Genomic DNA, 20,028 nt, shown 5'->3' with positions numbered 1-20,028 from the left:
ATTGATCCGCCAATAGCTGGACATGATTTCGCTATTTTTGAGTAGGTTTTGTAGAGTCAGAATGTAATTCAAGAGTTTGTTGCTGTTGATTTAAATTGGTGGGAGATAATTCAAATAGCAGTATAAATGAAACCACATTCCTTTACACTCCTGGGCAGTCCACAGGAAATTAACTACTCACTTGAGAGACGTCTCGCTGAACACTGGCTGCGAGTGTAGAGCCGGCTGCAGGCGCGGCGGTGTGCGAGTGTAGAGCCGGCTGCGGGCGCGGCGGTGTGCGAGTGTAGAGCCGGCTGCGGGCGCGGCCGTGTGCGAGTGTAGAGCCGGCTGCGGGCGCGGCGGTGTGCGAGTGTAGAGCCGGCTGCGGGCGCGGCCGTGTGCGAGTGTAGAGCCGGCTGCGGGCGCGGCGGTGTGCGAGTGTAGAGCCGGCTGCGGGCGCGGCGCTGTGCGAGTGTAGAGCCGGCTGCAGGCGCGGCCGTGTGCGAGTGTAGAGCCGGCTGCGGGCGCGGCGGTGTGCGAGTGTAGAGCCGGCTGCAGGCGCGGCGGTGTGCGAGTGTAGAGCCGGCTGCAGCCGCGGCGGTGTGCGAGTGTAGAGCCGGCTGCGAGCGCGGCGGTGTGCGAGTGTAGAGCCGGCTGCGGGCGCGGCGGTGTGCGAGTGTAGAGCCGGCTGCGGGCGCGGCGGTGTGCGAGTGTAGAGCCGGCTGCAGGCGCGGCGGTGTGCGAGTGTAGAGCCGGCTGCAGGCGCGGCCTTGTGCGAGTGTAGAGCCGGCTGCGGGCGCGGCGTTGTGCGAGTGTAGAGCCGGCTGCGGGCGCGGTGATGTGCGAGTGTAGAGCCGGCTGCGGGCGCGGCGGTGTGCGAGTGTAGAGCCGGCTGCGGGCGCGGCGGTGTGCGAGTGTAGAGCCGGCTGCGGGCGCGGCGGTGTGCGAGTGTAGAGCCGGCTGCAGGCGCGGCCGTGTGCGAGTGTAGAGCCGGCTGCGGGCGCGGCGGTGTGCGAGTGTAGAGCCGGCTGCGGGCGCGGCCGTGTGCAAGTGTAGAGCCGGCTGCGGGCGCGGCGGTGTGCGAGTGTAGAGCCGGCTGTGGGCGCGGCGGTGTGCGAGTGTAGAGCCGGCAATAGGCGCGGCCGTGTGCGAGTGTAGAGCCGGCTGCAGGCGCGGCGGTGTGCGAGTGTAGAGCCGGCTGCAGGCGCGGCGGTGTGCGAGTGTAGAGCCGGCTGCAGGCGCGGCGGTGTGTGCGAGTGTAGAGCCGGCTGCAGGCGCGGCGGTGTGCGAGTGTAGAGCCGGCTGCAGGCGCGGCCGTGTGCGAGTGTAGAGCCAGCTGCGGGCGCGGCGGTGTGCGAGTGTAGAGCCGGCTGCAGGCGCGGCGGTGTGCGAGTGTAGAGCCGGCTGCAGGCGCGGCCGTGTGCGAGTGTAGAGCCGGCTGCGGGCGCGGCGTTGTGCGAGTGTAGAGCCGGCAGCAGGCGCGGCGGTGTGCGAGTGTAGAGCCGGCTGCAGGCGCGGCCGTGTGCGAGTGTAGAGCCGGCTGCGGGCGCGGCGTTGTGCGAGTGTAGAGCCGGCAGCAGGCGCGGCCGTGTGCGAGTGTAGAGCCGGCTGCAGGCGCGGCGGTGTGCGAGTGTAGAGCCAGCTGCAGGCGCGGCGGTGTGCGAGTGTAGAGCCGGCTGCAGGCGCGGCGGTGTGTGCGAGTGTAGAGCCGGCTGCAGGCGCGGCGGTGTGCGAGTGTAGAGCCGGCTGCAGGCGCGGCCGTGTGCGAGTGTAGAGCCGGCTGCGGACGCGGCGTTGTGCGAGTGTAGAGCCGGCAGCAGGCGCGGCCGTGTGCGAGTGTAGAGCCGGCTGCAGGCGCGGCCGTGTGCGAGTGTAGAGCCGCCTGCGGGCGCGGCGGTGTGTGCGAGTGTAGAGCCGGCTGCAGGCGCGGCGGTGTGCGAGTGTAGAGCCGGCTGCAGGCGCGGCGGTGTGTGCGAGTGTAGAGCCGGCTGCAGGCGCGGCGGTGTGCGAGTGTAGAGCCGGCTGCAGGCGCGGCGGTGTGTGCGAGTGTAGAGCCGGCTGCAGGCGCGGCGGTGTGCGCGAGTGTAGAGCCGGCTGCCGGCGCGGCCGTGTGCGAGTGTAGAGTCGGCTGCGGGCGCGGCGGTGTGCGAGTGTAGAGCCGGCTGCGGCGCGGCGGTGTGTGCGAGTGTAGAGCCGGCTGCAGGCGCGGCGGTGTGCGAGTGTAGAGCCGGCTGCAGGCGCGGGGGTGCGTGCGTGTGTAGAGCCGGCTGCAGGCGCGGCGGTGCGTGCGAGTGTAGAGCCGGCTGCAGGCGCGGCGGTGTGTGCGAGTGTAGAGCCGGCTGCAGGCGCGGCGGTGTGTGCGTGTGCAGAGCCGGCTGCAGGCGCGGCGGTGTGTGCGAGTGTAGAGCCGGCTGCTGGCGCGGCGGTGTGTGCGAGTGTAGAGCCGGCTGCGGGCGCGGCGGTGTGTGCGAGTGTAGAGCCGGCTGCGGGCGCGGCGGTGTGTGCGAGTGTAGAGCCGGCTGCGGGCGCGGCGGTGTGCGAGTGTAGAGCCGGCTGCGGGCGCGGCGGTGTGTGCGAGTGTAGAGCCGGCTGCAGGCGCGGCGGTGTGTGCGTGTGCAGAGCCGGCTGCAGGCGCGGCGGTGTGTGCGAGTGTAGAGCCGGCTGCTGGCGCGGCGGTGTGTGCGAGTGTAGAGCCGGCTGCGGGCGCGGCGGTGTGTGCGAGTGTAGAGCCGGCTGCGGGCGCGGCGGTGTGCGAGTGTAGAGCCGGCTGAGGGCGCGGCGGTGTGCGAGTGTAGAGCCGGCTGCGGGCGCGGCGGTGTGCGAGTGTAGAGCCGGCTGCAGGCGCGGTGGTGTGTGCGAGTGTAGAGCCGGCTGCAGGCGCGGCGGTGTGTGCGAGTGTAGAGCCGGCTGCGGGCGCGGCGGTGTGTGCGAGTGTAGAGCCGGCTGCGGGCGCGGCGGTGTGCGAGTGTAGAGCCGGCTGCGGGCGCGGCGGTGTGTGCGAGTGTAGAGCCGGCTGCGGGCGCGGCGGTGTGTGCGAGTGTAGAGCCGGCTGCAGGCGCGGCGGTGTGTGCGTGTGCAGAGCCGGCTGCAGGCGCGGCGGTGTGTGCGAGTGTAGAGCAGGCTGCTGGCGCGGCGGTGTGTGCGAGTGTAGAGCCGGCTGCGGGCGCGGCGGTGTGCGAGTGTAGAGCCGGCTGCGGGCGCGGCGGTGTGTGCGAGTGTAGAGCCGGCTGCGGGCGCGGTGGTGTGTGCGAGTGTAGAGCCGGCTGCGGGCGCGGCGGTGTGCGAGTGTAGAGCCGGCTGCGGGCGCGGCGGTGTGTGCGAGTGTAGAGCCGGCTGCAGGCGCGGCGGTGTGTGCGTGTGCAGAGCCGGCTGCAGGCGCGGCGGTGTGTGCGAGTGTAGAGCCGGCTGCTGGCGCGGCGGTGTGTGCGAGTGTAGAGCCGGCTGCGGGCGCGGCGGTGTGTGCGAGTGTAGAGCCGGCTGCGGGCGCGGCGGTGTGCGAGTGTAGAGCCGGCTGAGGGCGCGGCGGTGTGCGAGTGTAGAGCCGGCTGCGGGCGCGGCGGTGTGCGAGTGTAGAGCCGGCTGCAGGCGCGGTGGTGTGTGCGAGTGTAGAGCCGGCTGCAGGCGCGGCGGTGTGTGCGAGTGTAGAGCCGGCTGCAGGCGCGGCGGTGTGCGAGTGTAGAGCCGGCTGCAGGCGCGGCCGTGTGTGAGTGTAGAGCCGGCTGCAGGCGCGGTGGTGTGTGCGAGTGTAGAGCCGGCTGCAGGCGCGGCGGTGTGTGCGAGTGTAGAGCCGGCTGCAGGCGCGGCGGTGTGCGAGTGTAGAGCCGGCTGCGGGCGCGGCGGTGTGCGAGTGTAGAGCCGGCTGCAGGCGCGGTGGTGTGTGCGAGTGTAGAGCCGGCTGCAGGCGCGGCGGTGTGTGTGAGTGTAGAGCCGGCTGCAGGCGCGGCCGTGTGCGAGTGTAGAGCCGGCTGCAGGCGCGGCCGTGTGTGAGTGTAGAGCCGGCTGCAGGCGCGGCGGTGTGCGAGTGTAGAGCCGGCTGCAGGCGCGGCGGTGTGTGCGAGTGTAGAGCCGGCTGCAGGCGCGGCCGTGTGCGAGTGTAGAGCCGGCTGCAGGCGCGGCGCTGTGACGGCGGCCTGTGCTAGTCTGCCTGGGGCGGTGGCCTGGCCTATATGCGCTCCCCGCGCTCTTGCGACACTCGCTCCAGTCCGGGCGGGGGGGGGGGGGGGTCTAGGCTGCCCGCGCCTCGCCACAGCCTCCACAGCAGTACGGGTGCTCGTGACGTCAGCGCTACACGGCTCCGCTCGCTTCCAGACTAGCGCGTCTCTACACTTTGCTTGTGGAGGTAGTCGCCGAATACGAGAACGTCAGATACATTAAATTGTTCATTTTCTTTTCCCTTTTATCTCGTCATCACTATTAGTTACTGGCTATTTCTGTAAATTTAACACTTTACCTCCCTTTGCATTTGTTTTTGTTCTACCACAAAATTATTTCAACAGACATTCATCGAGTGTAATTTAATAACTGTGATATGTTACGCAAGTGATTCGCAAGTCGTGTAAATATTCGTGAAAGAACATCAAAAGCAAGAGCCTTGTAATGTTTAATTTAAAGTAATAACCGTTAACTAATAGTAAAGACGGGAAAAGAGAAAACTAATTCAAAACTTTTCTGCGTGAGACTTCATCTTAACTGTACAATAAAAAATTTGAATGTAATAATCATTATTGGGATGAGTAGTTAGCCACGCCCTGAAAGGAAAAGAAGCCAATAAAAAGAATTCAAAATGTAACTCAAGCCAGTTGCGTGTGATGGGTAGAGACCGGAAAAATTACCGGGTTCAGTGACCTCCAGGATAGACTCCACTATCCTCTACACACTCGGGAAAATGCCAACTGTTCATTGGCTGCTGACTTGTGAGTCGTCTCGACTGGGTGGCCTGTGATTCGACACTTCTATGAGTGAGTATCTTTGATTGGCCCTCAGTCCTCCAGATTAACAGTGAACCAATGACAGAAGCAGCACTAAGGTATAATATTTGAATTTTAGCGTAACACGAAATGAACCCGCGAATTTTTCCGGTCTCTATACATTCGCGGATTTAGCACTTCTAGAGCGCAGCACTGCATATAACAAAATGGAGGGCAAAGACGGCATTGAGATTGTTGATTTGTAATGGATATTTGTGTTATCGTGTGTCTGTAGGTGATAATTATAAAATGTTTGAACCCGTAGTTGAAATGCACGAAATCATGAACTATGTACTTAAGCTGGGTTTATAATTGAAAATTAAGAATTATGAATTATGAATCGTAATTAGTTGTGTACTTAATATGACTCAATGCATGGTAGTGGAATAGTTTATGATTTTTGTGTAGGAATTTTGACGGGCCGTGTGCAAACCACATGATGACTTAAGATTTAACAGAAATGGTTATATTTTATATTTTTCCTTAAGACTTATGATAAGTGCTAATAGAGCACAGTAGAAGGTGGTGTTGGTGTGAAAAATGATTTGCTGGGAAAACAGGTTACAATGTAGTGCAAAAGGAGTTCAAAATACAGAATTATTAGTATCCTGTGAGAAATGAGAAGATACTTGAGAATAAAACATGTTCCTACAAAAAATTAAAATAATTAAAAATAAATAAACATATTTAGTATTAAATTTCCTATATAGATTATTCTTAAGTGTTTTAAGTTCGCTTTTATACGAGTCTTTAAAAAAATATATTTAAAATGTCATGAATGCTTACAGTTTTTAAATGTATAGCCATTTTATGGTGGCCTGGATTAGATGATATTATCATTTAAAAACTACTTTCTATTTTATATATGTACCTATATTCAAGTTAAACATCTCATTTTTATGATTTGAGTATGAATTATAGGTTACGAGCTGTAGCATGGTAATTATTTAGTTTTGCCCCTCTTCTTTAAAACAAAAGTAAAAAATTCTGTAAAAATTTTAGTTATTAATATAAACCTTTCTGAATTTATTTCAAAAGGCGGAGATAAGGAATTCCTTACCATTTTGGTGAAATTGCTGTTTATAGTACCCACTATTGATAAGAGCCTAGTAAGTAAGAAGAAAAACAACAATTACCTACCTCTATAAAAGATATCCTCTTTCGTAAAATGATGTTGACATACATACATATAGTTGGTTACTGGTTTGCCTATTCTTAAAACATGCGCCCTTAGGAAAACGATGCATTGAAACATTTTTTCCTGAATAAACTCTACAGTCCGGAACTGAGCAATACATTACACAAATTTCTTGTATCTTCCGAACTTAAAACATATCTCATACACTGCTTAATTCAAAAAAATTTACTCAAACCACGAATCCAAAACATCTTGCCATCCTTTAACGCTCCTTGAAACCAAGCATACGCTCCCTTTGTTTATACCGTCTTCGGTGATTCAAAATCAAACCACCAGATGTCAGCCACTTTGCCTGAATGTGCGAATACTGTATTGCTCGAGTCACTGAGAGCTCGTGAGTTAATTTCCGGTCAGTTGAAAAATTAAACACCCGTGAAACCTTTGTCCCTCCGTTCACAATGGTCGACAGAAGGCGAAGCAAACTCTGCGCCAATCACAGTCCGAAATATAAAAAAAGAAAAATGAAGCACCGAATTGTTACTCTCTGAAAGCCAACAGCTAAAAGTGGCTGGTTTATACGCAATGCTATGTAGTCCATCCTGCAAGTCATTAAGCATATTAACATAGGCTAATTTTTAGAGTGTGCAAAAATTTGCGTGATAAGTGACCTTTAGGATGGATTCCACATTTCTCCTACACATTCAGGCAAAGTGCATTCTCATTAGTAACTCACTTCTTCGCTCAGATTTCTTCACAAAAAAATAGCTAATTGCAAGTGCGGGCCGGAAGTAAGAATTGTTTTAATCATAGCAGATTTATAAATGGAAAAAAAAATTAACAGTCTTCATGCATGCATGACCTCTGTGTTTCAGTTTGTTTGCCTTAAACTCTACTTTCAATACCCCTTCGTCATATGGCGCATTCAACAAACCTACGAAATGATAACGTTGAACTGTCAAATCGTGACACACATACAAAATGCTATTTTGACACAAAATTTTACTTTCAAGTTAATGAACGAAAATTAACAATTTATTTTTCAGTGGCAATCCCTATGATAAGTCATGCCATTCTCTACTCGGCATGATGTCAAATTGACAGCACGTAGAGGTGGCTTTGTTGGGGTTGTTTTAGTTGCAGTTACGGGCATCTACTTCTCCAATAGTTGAAGTTCGAATTTGTCAGGAAATTCCTGGAATGTCGTTAAGTCCCGCTGCGTTTAGAAGCCGAGTCACGTGCGAGAAAAAATAACATCGTAGAAACACAGACACACAAACAATTTATAAATTCACATTACAAGACAATTATAAGTAATTATATTTAATGCAGGTATTGTAACACACATAATATTACTTATAATACAACTTTACAAATGTGAAGAAACTAATTAAAAATGAATATATATATATATATATATATATATATATGCATCCATTTGTATTCTGTCTGAAACAGAAAAGATTGTTTTGTTGTTTCTAAAAAAATTCTCGTTTTGTTTCAAGTGACTTCTTTGACGTGACAACGTCTAATAAATGGATGAACGCCGGCTGTACGCACGAAAAAGTGTCCCGTTACGCACATTGTCCCGTTACGCTGTGTCCCGTTACGCTCATTGTACGCTTGCGCCGCATCTATCTCTCTTCCACTCGATTGGAACAACCATCGATTTGACTTTTTCGAGGCACATTAAACTTGAAACACTCCCATTCGTTTCCTACTTTTCCTATCATCGTCCTATCCTTAACGGAATAACACAGATTGGAAGAAGTTAAATAGCAAACATGTATAAAAGTTATAGTTAAAATAATCTCTTCGTTAAAGTAATAAACATATTTGAATTAATGAGTGCAAATAAAAGTAAATTTATCAATTAAATTGTAGATTTCATTTCACTCCCTCTTTGTATCCATACAAAATAGTGATAATTCAATAAAAATGTTTCAATTTTATTCATAAAAGTATGCAATCATTTCATCAATGTTTCGTTATGACGTTGTCACGTTAAACTATCGTCCGTAAACCGACTTTACAGACAACCAAATTTTTTTGTGTGATTTCGGATATGATTTTTTTAATGTCAGTTGCGACATAACTGCTCGTCGAAGCGAGGCCAGGACACGCCAGGGTGTCGGGAAGGAGTGAGACATGTCCTGAGGCAAGGATCCATCCAGGATTCCCTCCTGGAGTCAAGGCGGGGGGTGCGGGGGGGAAGCAGCAATCAGGATTATCCTGGGGAGAGGTTAGAGTGTCTCTTCTGTCTCTTCTGCAAGGCCTCGCTCTATGCACGTGGCCTGATAGCGCGTGTTACGGCCGTGTACACGGCAAGAGGTTATTACTAGGGACAGGAAAAATTCGCGGGTTCAATGACCAAGTATTATGGACAACAAAATTCAAGGCACTCACAGCTGACTGTACAGGATACCTATATCTATTTTCTGAAACAAGCGCATGCGCAAACTCTCTATCTTATTCTTTAATTCATATATCTCTCTCGGTTCCATTTTTTTTTTCTTTTGGGTGGAGGACGAATCATCGCACAAAGAGGAGAACGAAATCGAACCCAGAAACGTAGATGGTCTAGTGTTCTCCTTATATCTCTTTGGCCAAGTCCTACCTACCTATTGTATGTCTTTTTCGCGTCAGGAACGTTTCACGATAGTGTTTAACGAAAAAAGGTTGCATTAAAATTCGGCCTTGAAATTTTACTTTCATCGCGACCAAAGAAGTTTCACATCAAAAATTTTCCGTCATAATAACTTACTAGATGAAAATTTTCCGTGCTCACACAGAATGGTAGCGCATACAATCTTACTTTTATAATAACATTTTCGAAATATCTCTTATACGTGTGTGTATGTGTGTGTGTATATATGTATAGTATCAACAAAAACAAACACAACACGGCGTGTTATTCGAACCTCCAGGCCTTTTGGAAGGACCTCAGCCCACAGAAGACTTCGTGGAGAGAGTATTTGTATCTTGACCTCATTGCTGCATCTCTTCTCTCAGTGCAGCGTCACACAGTCATACAGCACATCTCAAAGAGCGCGCCTGCCCGGACTTACTGCCATTTTCTGGTCCTCACACAAAACTGGGAAGCGCTTAAGGACGACACCGGCAGATGTTTCGAGTGACCAGCCACCTCTATGCGCCTTGCAGTGCAGTCCCTCAGTCGAGATGACGTGTCATGTTGGTTAGTTAGTTTCCTACATGTTCAACATTTATCTAAATTTCACATGATAGCTCTCTTGTACTTAACGTCGTGTCTCAAATTTTCTCAGCAGATATTCGGTAAATATTATCTCATAAATATAAAAAATTCACTCGTACAGCACGAAAATAACTTTTAAGAAAGATCTGGTGGGGAAAAAAATATATGTGACCGAACAAAGGCAGAATAGCCATCAGAATAAAGTAAGAGCTAAAAATCCCTTTATTAACAGCAATGACGAGTTAGCGAAGTAACCGTTTTGGCCCACCAGAGGGGTCTCTTCCACTGCGTGGTCGGTACAGGGTGTGTCGGAGTTCGATGCCGTGCACACGTGTGCCGTGTGTTTTCTAAGGTATTCACTTGGGAGGTTTTTAGATACAGCAGTGTGACCATGGTGAGTGGGGTAGAAATAAAAAAATATTTATTTATGTAACGTTGAATTTATTGAAAGAAGGTAACGTGCTAAGTATAAAGATTTTTTTTTTCTCGGCGAAAGAAAACGGATTGTAAATGCGTTCAGCAGTTTCGTATAGAAGCATGTGTTCTGCACACTCCACAGGTATGACCGCACACTGCAACTACACTTGCTCCCTGGAGGAGCCGGTAACACGTGCTGTGGCACGTCAAATATATATATATATATATATATATATATATATATATATATATATATATATATATATATATATAAAAGTAGTGTAGGATAACCGGTCCGGAAACAGGGTCCAGGGTGTGGTGTCAGTGGTGTCGACCGCCATCTTGGATTGTGACGTCACGGCGGCCATCTTGGATGGTTGTGACCTTGACCTTTGACCTTGACCTTTAACCTTCAAAAATTGCCCAAATTTACCAAAATTGGGCAAAATTTGCCCAAAATTCCTCAAAATTCGCCAAAATTTCCATTTCTGTGGAAAAAAAATTCCGTCAAAAATTCTCAAAAAATTCCACAATTCAAAAATTAGGATTTCCAAAATCCTCAAAAGTCGTTTTGCCCTAGAAAGAACCCAAATTCCTAAAAGCGGCTTAAAACTCCTAAGAGCTGGCCGCTTTAAGCCGCCGAGGTAATGACCTTGAAAATAAGGATACCATGGCAGCCATTTTGAAGTATGACGTCACCGTTGCAATTTCCGTCACGTCTGCCATCTTTAAAATCTATATTTATTACCCGATTTTATTGATAAAAAAATTTAAAATTTATAAAAAAATTCACTTAATAAATTTTAATAATTTTTTTATAAAAAAAACATACATTTACGACACTGAGCTCGGAGTCCTCGGTCCGAACCCGGCGAGGGCCAAAAAAATTAAAAAAAAAATGGCGACCGATCCTTTCCTCGCAGTGGCTGCAGGCAGACTGACCCCCACCACTTATGTCAAAGTATATATATTCACCTAGTATGAAGTAATGTCCGCCATCTTGAAAATCCGTAATTTTCATGTTAGAAAATCGGGAAAAATTTTAAAAATCATTAAAAAAATTAATTAATCGAATTAAATAATAAAAATTTAATAAAATATTACTTATAAACCACTGTTGCACACATCGTTATGGTGACCATCTTGGATTATATAAATGTTACATGTTCCGTTACGCCCACCATCATGGTTGAGTACGATGTCAACGTTACACTTTATGTTACGACCACCATATTGGATCCTATTACTGTTGCATGTTTCGTTATGGCAGCCATCTTGAAATCGTGTAATTATTTAGCTAGAAATTCGAGAAAAAATCCAAAATTCATCGATAAAATCAACCATTAATTTACCTATTGAGTAGTTACTTAGTTCGATCCTAGACGAAGCTAAAAATAAATTTAAATACCAAATATGCTTCACATCGTTAGAACTGTAAATTACTGCAGCCGATGTCTTGAATGCACACTTTTTCACTTTGTCATCGAACGGATACGGCTTTCCATATATACAGTCCAACCACAAGTTATATTTCAAAGGTCCGTTTGTTGCTACGTCATCAGTAAGTTGATTGATTATGTTCTGTCTGATATCGTCAAGAAAAGTACAAATGTCTTTTGACTTACCTAATGTATTTAGATAATAGTAGTCCTTCAATGTTCCACGAAATGCAGTCTGCGCCAAGTAGAAGCCATTATCGTTCACTTGTAATGCTCCGAACACAGTCTTAGGTTTAGTTCCATGTTCAGACGCCATACCAGTCGGTTGCTGCTCATCTGTTTTTTTTTTTTTTTTTTTTTTTTTTTTTGCCTGTACGCTCACGAGCCTTCAACCTAAACCGAGGAGTCGAAATTTCTGCAGGTAGTTCAGCAGTAGGCGCACGGACTCTACCGTTGCATTTTTTCGCATGTCGACGCAAACTATCAATTCGAGTAAACCATTCATAACACTCATCGCAGCGAAACTTCATGCGAGATGGGTTCTTCTTGCATTTACTCCGTTCATGTCTCCGTGCATCATGGGAAAATGCAAACGTCGTATCACAGTAGCTGCAAGGATACTGGGGTGATGAAGACGAGACTTCCAGACCCGATCCAGATACTGACGTTGCCGCAGTTTCACCATCTCCAGGCATACTCTTATGAACATCGATGCAGCGTTGCTGCACCGAAACCTTTACTTTCTGCCGAACAGTAGGACCTTTGCATGTCTTCATGTGCGTTTTCATACTATCTTTTCTAGCAAACTGCTTATAACATTTCTCACAAACAATCATTTTACGATATAGGTTCTTGGCACATTCGCTCCTCTCGTGTCGTCGAGCATTGCTGTTGTTTGAGAAAATCTTGTCACAGTAACAACACCGATGTTCTTTAGTTGTGAAATCAGCAACCATTGAAGCCTCCATCGAGGGCGAAACAGCGTTCGTCGAGGTTTCCTGTACAGCCAGCACTACCGGCATTAAAGTCTCTTCTGCTGGTGGTATCTCGACTGTTGAAGTCTCCTCCAGTGTTGATGTCGTCGTTGCCAACGGGATCTGCTCCACCATCGTCGTCGCTGACGTCATGGTTCCCGTAGTCGATGGTACAACGTCCATCAAGTTCGTCGTTAAAGTCCGTAAAGATGCCATCGAGTTCGCTCGAACAAGTAATTACGCGACTTATGCACCAGAAGAAACAAACTAGGTGATCCTTACACCGTTGTCGACAGTAACAAACTGAGCGACCTGCTGTCTAGGACTCGCTTATATACATGCACCGGATGGAATAATACGCTAGTCAAATCAAGAACAATTTACTATAATACTAGAGTCATAACAACATTAAAAATAGAAGCACTATCAACAAAAAGGAAGCACCGACAACGAAAAGGCAGCAAATTTAGAAGCACCTTCAACAAAAAGGAAGCACCGACAACGAAAAGGCAGCTCATTTGGAAGCACCGTCAACGAAAATGCAGCAAATTTGGAAGGACCGTCAACAAAAAGGAAGCACTGACAACGAAAAGGCAGCTCATTTGGAAACACCGTCAACGAAACGGCAGCACATTTGGAAGCACCGACAACGAAACGGGAGCACATTTGGAAGCACCGACAACGAAAAGGCAGCACATTTATAAGCACCGACAACGAAAAGGCAGCACATTTGGAAGCACCGACAACGAAAAGGCAGCACCATCATCGAAAAGGCAGCACATTTGTCATTGGCTCCAATAATCATTGGCTCAAATATTCAATGGCTCCAATATTCATTGGTTCCATCAGTCTATTGATTCCATCAGTCTAGTGACTCTATATGTCATTGGCTCCTACAGTCATTGGCTCCAACTGTCTTTTTGTCTCATCAACTCCAAATATATTTGGCTAGATTTCTACGAGTCTAAGAGACTATGAGGCCACATGGCTACGAGTCTAAAAGGATCTAACTGGTTACGAGTTATACATGGCTACGAGACTGCATGGCTAAAAGACCGCATGGCTACGAAACTACATGTCTTTGAAGCTACAAGAATACATATCTACTCGGCTCCAACTACTCCAGCAGCATTATGTTATTAGATTGCATGAATACTTGTTTACGTAGCTACAAGTCTACGAGGCTACTTGGCTACATAGCTACAATCCTACGAGGTCCCAAGACATCATAACTACGCGACTACGAGCCATGAGGTTACGAGACTACGCGACTACGAATCTTCAAGTTTACGAGACTGCAAGGCTACAGAGCTACGAAGCTTCTAGAACACAAATTTACGTGACTGCGAGGATACAGGACTTCAAGTCTGCATGAGTTCTTGACTACGAAGCTACTCGTCTACAAGGCTCCAATTGCCGTATCTTTCTTCGGCGGAATTTTCTCTTTTGCTCCAACTGCACCATCAGCTTTATGTTATAAGATTACAAGGCTACTTGCTTACGTAGCTTCATGTCTACGAGGCTCCAATGCATCAAGACTACGAGACTACGAGCCACGAGGTTACGAGACTATGCGATTACAAATCTTTAAGGTTACATGATCGCATGGTACGAGACTGCTTGACTAATTGACCGCGTGGCTACGAAACTTCATGTCTCTAACTGACTAAAATAGCACCATTCAGTGGTGAGAGTTAATTTATCTCATGCAAAGATACTTGATGCAAATAGCTCCGCTTTTCAACAACAGATGACGCCATGTGTTGCTCGCAGGTAAATATTATTTATTTCTTTTATGCGGGATGCGGGATGCTCACTATCGATCGCATAAGAAGGATGGCTTCGCTAGTTTCCAAGGAGAAGGAAGTTCGTCCTTCCTGTTAGTCCTTCTCAGATTTCTCACGGTCCGCCATCTTGGATTGTGACGTGACGGATATCATTTTGGATGGGTGTGACCTTGACCTTTGACCGAAACCGCAGGAATGATCGCAAGCACACGGAAAAAACCATCAAAATATTGATAAGAATAATCAGGAGCACTCGGAGGAAACCATCAGAAGTCTAGCCAGGAATAATCAGAAGCATTTGGAGAAAACTATAAAAATATTAACAAGAATAATCGGGAGCACACGGAGAAAACCACCATAATATTGACCAGGTTAATCAGAAGCACTCGTTTTCTTTGATATCATAAAATTAAAAAAAATTAAAAATAAAAATAAATTAATAAAAAATTTAAAACAAAAAATTACAAAAAATACTTAATTAGATTCTGCTAGCTTGTGAACTTCTCATTGTTGAGCAAAGATAGAGTTCTAGTACAAGCGGGTTGGAGAACATGGCGGTCAAATCTTGTACGTAACACCTTTTTGTTACCATTAATTACTGGGTTTTTTTTTTTAATTATGCACCCAGCTTAAGACGCTAAAGTCGCTCGGGTTAAGTTCGGGTTTTTCGATTATCTCTCCTCCCCCGAGACTTAGAGAGTGGGCATGATATCACAGCGTGGCTCGTTACCACAACGCCGAAATACCATAACGCCGAATGTCAAAATTGACCACACCGCCGACAGCTAGAAAACTGCTGTGTAACACAACGCCGAAATAACAACTGAATGAATTTGTGTGTGTTTCTTAAATGTACCTTAACGCCGAAATACCACAATCAAACCAAGAACAGGCGTAGTTATAAACTGTGTAGGTCACACACTCCCGTGATTAAGCATATAAGTTTCCAACTGTCGTGACGCTTCAAAAGATTGTATTGCAGAAGATAAGCAAAAAAAAATTTTTTTTCGCACATACGATACTTAAAGTACTAACAGAAAAACAGCAGTTGCCAAACAAAAGAACTGCATATCTATGTAAACATAAACATGTTACTTTCAAATAACCCATATTCTAAATAAAAATCATGAAAATTTCAGGTCTTTATTCTAAAATTATATTATTCGAAAATGGATTTTCGATACTTTATAAACCATACTTCAATTGCAAGAAAATGTAATTAAGTGACTTAGTAGGTATTAAATAATATTCTGTGCAATTTTCGACTAAACGAGATTATATTTTCTTTGTCATGGAAGTTTGGAAATGTAATCATTTATAATAGAAACAGGTTATAAAATAATTGGTGTCTGTTTTCATGTACGTAAGTTATTTATGATAAAATCTTATAATTACATGTAGTTAGTCAGCTCATGGAGATAATTCAGAGTAATAACGGTGTTCATTTAATCTAAAGAGTTCAAAATATCCATGCGAGCCATTATTTATATATGTTCTTGGAGAAACTGTAACTAACAAGCGAGATAAAGAAACAAGCAGAATGTAAGATGAACTAGAATTCTAAGTGAAAGTAAACCATCTCGTCATTTCATTCGCCAGGTGTGCTGTTCTTACAAATGCTTTATTTTTTCATAATTTATTTATGAATATACGTTTCTTAATGTAAGTAGGCGATTTATGTAGATATTTTATTAAGTTACTTGTGTTCAGATATTTATTTTTATTATTAGTTAAAAAGTTAAAGGCAACCTGTAGGCCTAACCAGCATGAAATAACTGAACCAATGGACTGAGTTATTATAGCAATTACATAAATAATTTCATTTTTACATGAAGTACAGATTGTTTAATGCAATAAGCAGTCCAAATTTTTGTTTTTTCAGCGACGGGGTTTGAACCACATCAAAACTTCAGCTGGTAACACGGGATCTCACGCTTTGACGATGCGTCACAGTCCGCAATTATAAATGCGATAATTTTTTTGTGTATTATTGAAGTGTTATTATATCTTGCCATGACTATTAAAGTTTAAAAAAATGATTCCAGTATAGTTTCACTATCACAAAGTATCATTTGGCACAGCAACACGATTGGTTCGTGCTCTGATGTTAACGAAAGGTAATATGTACGGGGGTGTGACATCACACGCGGGTCCGGCTCGTGAGAATGACAGGCAAACAGAACACGTCCCGGTGTGGTTTCAGGCGAGACTTCGGGCATGAATAGCCCAGAGCCAGACCCTCCTGGAAGCTGAACTGTGATCTACACGGGTGCAGAGGAGCGCAAACAGAAAATAAACTTGAAAACAGCCAAGGAAATGGACATCGTGTGGGGCTTTCGATATCCTGTGCCCTCTCGTGACGAAACTATAGTTTGTAACGATTTTATACATCGAGGATGACGTCACAGAAAAACTTAAAAAGACTACGAAACTGTCGAGAACGAACGATAATCGATAGGCAACGCCAAATGTTATCGAAATGATCATTTAGAATAAGCACCCTGGTGGATCACTCGGTAAGAACAGACTGCGAGGCGGCAGAGTTCTACCTCGACAAGTTTCTTGTCATTCCAAAGCTTTGCAAGCGAGACCATCCATATGTGACTGAATTATATGTTCAAATTGTATAAGAACATTACGATAAATTTTATATCAGTGATATACTAAAGTGGAACTTTTCAAACTGCATTAATCTACAGTGTTTATTCTCACAATTCAGCTTAGTATAAAATACCAATAATTTATCAGGGAATTTTCAGGAAGGGGAGGTCAATGATAAAAACTGACGTATCTTATCAATAACAACGCAATGTGCATTCTGAAAAGTAATTATTGTTCTCAGTTACTCTCATTGGCACAAAGGCTTTTGGGTTATACTTCACCCCACAGGTTTGGTAATTGCATTGAATTTTCTATGGATATTTCACTTGAAGCACGTGTATTACGTCTTGATACAACATCTGCATCGACATACAAACGCTACTATCTATCTGCTACTTATAAAAAGGTCAGAAATTTAATACTTTTTTTTGTTTGTCGCGTCACGGCCAAATTTTTAAAACTTGCCATCTTAAGGGCCCCCCGCCCACCCGTGCACACACGCGGTGCGCAGGGCTTCAGGGAAAAACAACAACGCGATTTCTAAACTACTCGAGTTATCCGAGTGGGGTCTGCTTACGAAAATCATTTAAAAGTTCGCTGAGGGCCGAAAAGTACTTTTTGATTTCGTATCAAGTTTTTATACTGTATTTTTAGAGGAGTTAAAATGGCAAAAATGCATGTTTTCAGAGTAATTTTTAGGCGTAAAACAACCGGTACAGATTCTTGAAGGCACTTAAGGGACTTGCATTACACCTTTATCTTCATTTCTCGGCCATATAATGTTACGTTCACCGCTCAGATCTCGCAGTTATCCTGTGACGACGAGAAGACTGCGCGCCAGTCCAGAGGCGACACCGCGCTAGAAGCACCAGCGAGCGTCGCGCCTATCATCCCGCCTCACTGACACACATACACCCCTGACGAGGCGGGCCCCTTAAATATTTGGAAATACAGTAAACTCCCTATTATCCGCAGGCGGATGATCCACGGTGCGGATTATCCGCGCATGCTACGAAAAAATACAGCACATATGTAAATCTGTATTATATTACAAGTGAGCAAATTTGAACTCTACCGACGAGTGTATTGTGTGCAGTATACAGTAAAACGCCACAGGCCTTCTCGGAACTCACTCAGTGTCTAATGAAGTCTCTGAGTACGTACAGTAATGTATCCTTGTTACGAAGCAAGTACCGAGCACTTTTATGTTTACATTACTCAAATGTATTGTATGTTAATTATTCAGTAAAATACTAAAATTTTAGCATCATTTAACTATTTTTACTGTTAATTGTAACTTTTACTCCACATACATTTTTTTTTAGATTTTTAAGTTGAAATTAATGTTTCCTTTTTTGTTTCCCATTTTCAGCTCTTTTAAGGATTATCCGCGATTTTCACTATCCGCGGTGGCCCTGCCACTTAATTTCGCGGATAATCGGGAGTGTACCGTACGGAAAATCCGACGACTGCGTGGCGGCGGTCGACGGAGACTGGAGTGCTCCAGGGGACACCGACTCGAGTCGTGGGCCGGGGTCGACCCAGAGCACCGAGCGCCAGTCGATCCGCCTGCGTGTCTGAACCTGCGCCGTTTGTTCCCGCCGCTCGCGTCCACCGGCTGGTTTCCTCTGCACTTGAGCTGACCCCGCGCGAGTTCCCCGGCGAACCAGACACGACACGTGTCCCCGTCGGCGTGTGTCGCGGTCCCTTCGCGAGATCATGAGCACGCCCCCACAAGGTCGACCCGCAAGCTCTAACCCGGCGCGTCTTCGACCCTGCGGCCACGGGGCCTGTGCAGGTTACCGCTCAACACCGTGCAACAAATAAAGGTTGCGAGATTTCCGACTCCGTGGTCGACTAACTATACAGGACGAGTCATAGAGACTCAGTAAACCAAAAATTACATTTCGTTTGTCATTCCACTGCCAACAAACGAACTCCCCCACTCTTAACCTTCCCAATTATTTAGACCGTTAAGCAGTAGCGGATCCAGAAGGGAGGGGGGGGGCTAAGGGGCTCAAGCCCCCTCCAAAAGCATCTGGGTCCACTATTGTTTTAGTGTTTGCCTTGATAAAGCCTAGCCTCAGCTGGGTCGAGCCCCTCCCAAACCAAAATCCTGGATCCGCCACTGCCGTTAAGTACCTACCATCACCCGAGTGAAATAGGATAAAGATGACATCTCCTCGTACGGAGCAAATACAATTTTCCAATTTTGAATGTTACGTTGATGTTTTGGTGCGTTGTGTTTCTTACTTATCTGATACTGGATCATGTCCAGTTGCTGCGGCACGTGTCTGTCGAAACCTTGACGCATAGACAATGAGCTGGTAGCCAAATTCATGGCTTTTCTTTCGTAACAATGTTGTGAAGACTTGAAAACAGAAGCGTGTTTGTTGTGAAGGCAGAGCGAGGGTACTCACAGCTTGACGAGCGAGGCGGGCAGGCGCGCGGGCACCGCCAGCAGGCCTGCGCCTCTGCAGGCCAGCTCCGCCCCCTCGCGGGAGCACTGGCAGCCCGCGGCCAGGGGGTGTGTGTCCTCTTCGGGGCACAAGGCGCGCGCACCGGCACCGCAGACCCACCACCAGCACACCAGCACCGCGGACACCGCGCGCCCTCGCACCGGCATGACCGAGCCGAGCTCCGGCCACTGACTGCCTGCCTGCCTGCCTCTCCGCCTTCCCACACTCTCTCATTCCCCTCCACACCCACCTCATTCTCCCCTCCACAACCTCCCCTCCTGCCCCTCCGGCGTGACGTCATCGATCTGCGCGCCATGCCCCGCCACGTCACCGCACGTGCGCCTCTCACCGGACACAGGACACTTCCAGACTCCATAGGCATGGTCTGTACACTCCTTACTTATTATCTTTGAAAGATTTGTGCAACGGGAGTGCATGACTTGAAGTAAGCTTTTTGGACATACGCCATTGCTAAGCACATGTATGTCTGTAGACGAAAACAACAAAAAAAAAACACAAATTAAGCAAAAATTGCTGTTGTCAACGGGATATATACACCACATAATATTCCATAACAGGAATATGGTCAAAAAAACAAAGAAAAATGGACTAAGAGAACGAAAAAAAAAAAAAAAAACACAAATGATGAATTGAACCCCAACCCTTTAACTTCCCGTGGCACCTTTCAATTAGAGAAACAGAGCACAAGAAATTTCACTTCCAGATCCCTAGTACGGACTGTACTTCCTTTAATTCCAGTGGCACCTTCCTCATTGGACAGAGGACACGCGCAATCTCACTTCCAGATTCCCTGGCGTGGTCTGTAAAACTCCTTACTTCCAATGGCATTTTCCTAACAGGACACAAGACACGCGCAATCTCACTTCCAGTTTCCCAAGCACGTACTTCCATTACTTCCAATGGCTCCTTCCCCATTGGACACAAGCGACGCGCAATTTCACTTCCAGTTTTCCAGCGCGGTCTGTACATACTTGCTTTACTTCTAATGACACCTCCCGCATAGTAAACAGGGCACAATCAATCTTACTTCCACAT

At 47.0% G+C, this 20,028-nt stretch overlaps 1 protein-coding gene across 1 annotated transcript in view; it reads right to left on the bottom strand.

Moving 5' to 3' along the window:
* LOC134540674 (leucine-rich repeat-containing G-protein coupled receptor 5) overlaps positions 1 to 19,142 on the bottom strand; it is a 403,985-nt gene extending 384,843 nt beyond the window's left edge. The window contains exon 1 of the mRNA XM_063383546.1: positions 18,934 to 19,142. Within this exon, the coding sequence (XP_063239616.1) occupies positions 18,934 to 19,139 (206 nt within the window). The 5' untranslated portion in view covers positions 19,140 to 19,142. The remainder of the gene's footprint in view (positions 1 to 18,933) is intronic.
* Positions 19,143 to 20,028: the final 886 nt, after the last annotated feature.

Source organism: Bacillus rossius, chromosome 17, assembly GCF_032445375.1.
Source record: "Bacillus rossius redtenbacheri isolate Brsri chromosome 17, Brsri_v3, whole genome shotgun sequence".
Classification (NCBI taxonomy): Eukaryota; Metazoa; Arthropoda; class Insecta; order Phasmatodea; family Bacillidae; genus Bacillus; species Bacillus rossius.
Note: the sequence above shows the minus strand (reverse complement) of the source record. Positions and strands in the feature narration are given on the sequence as shown.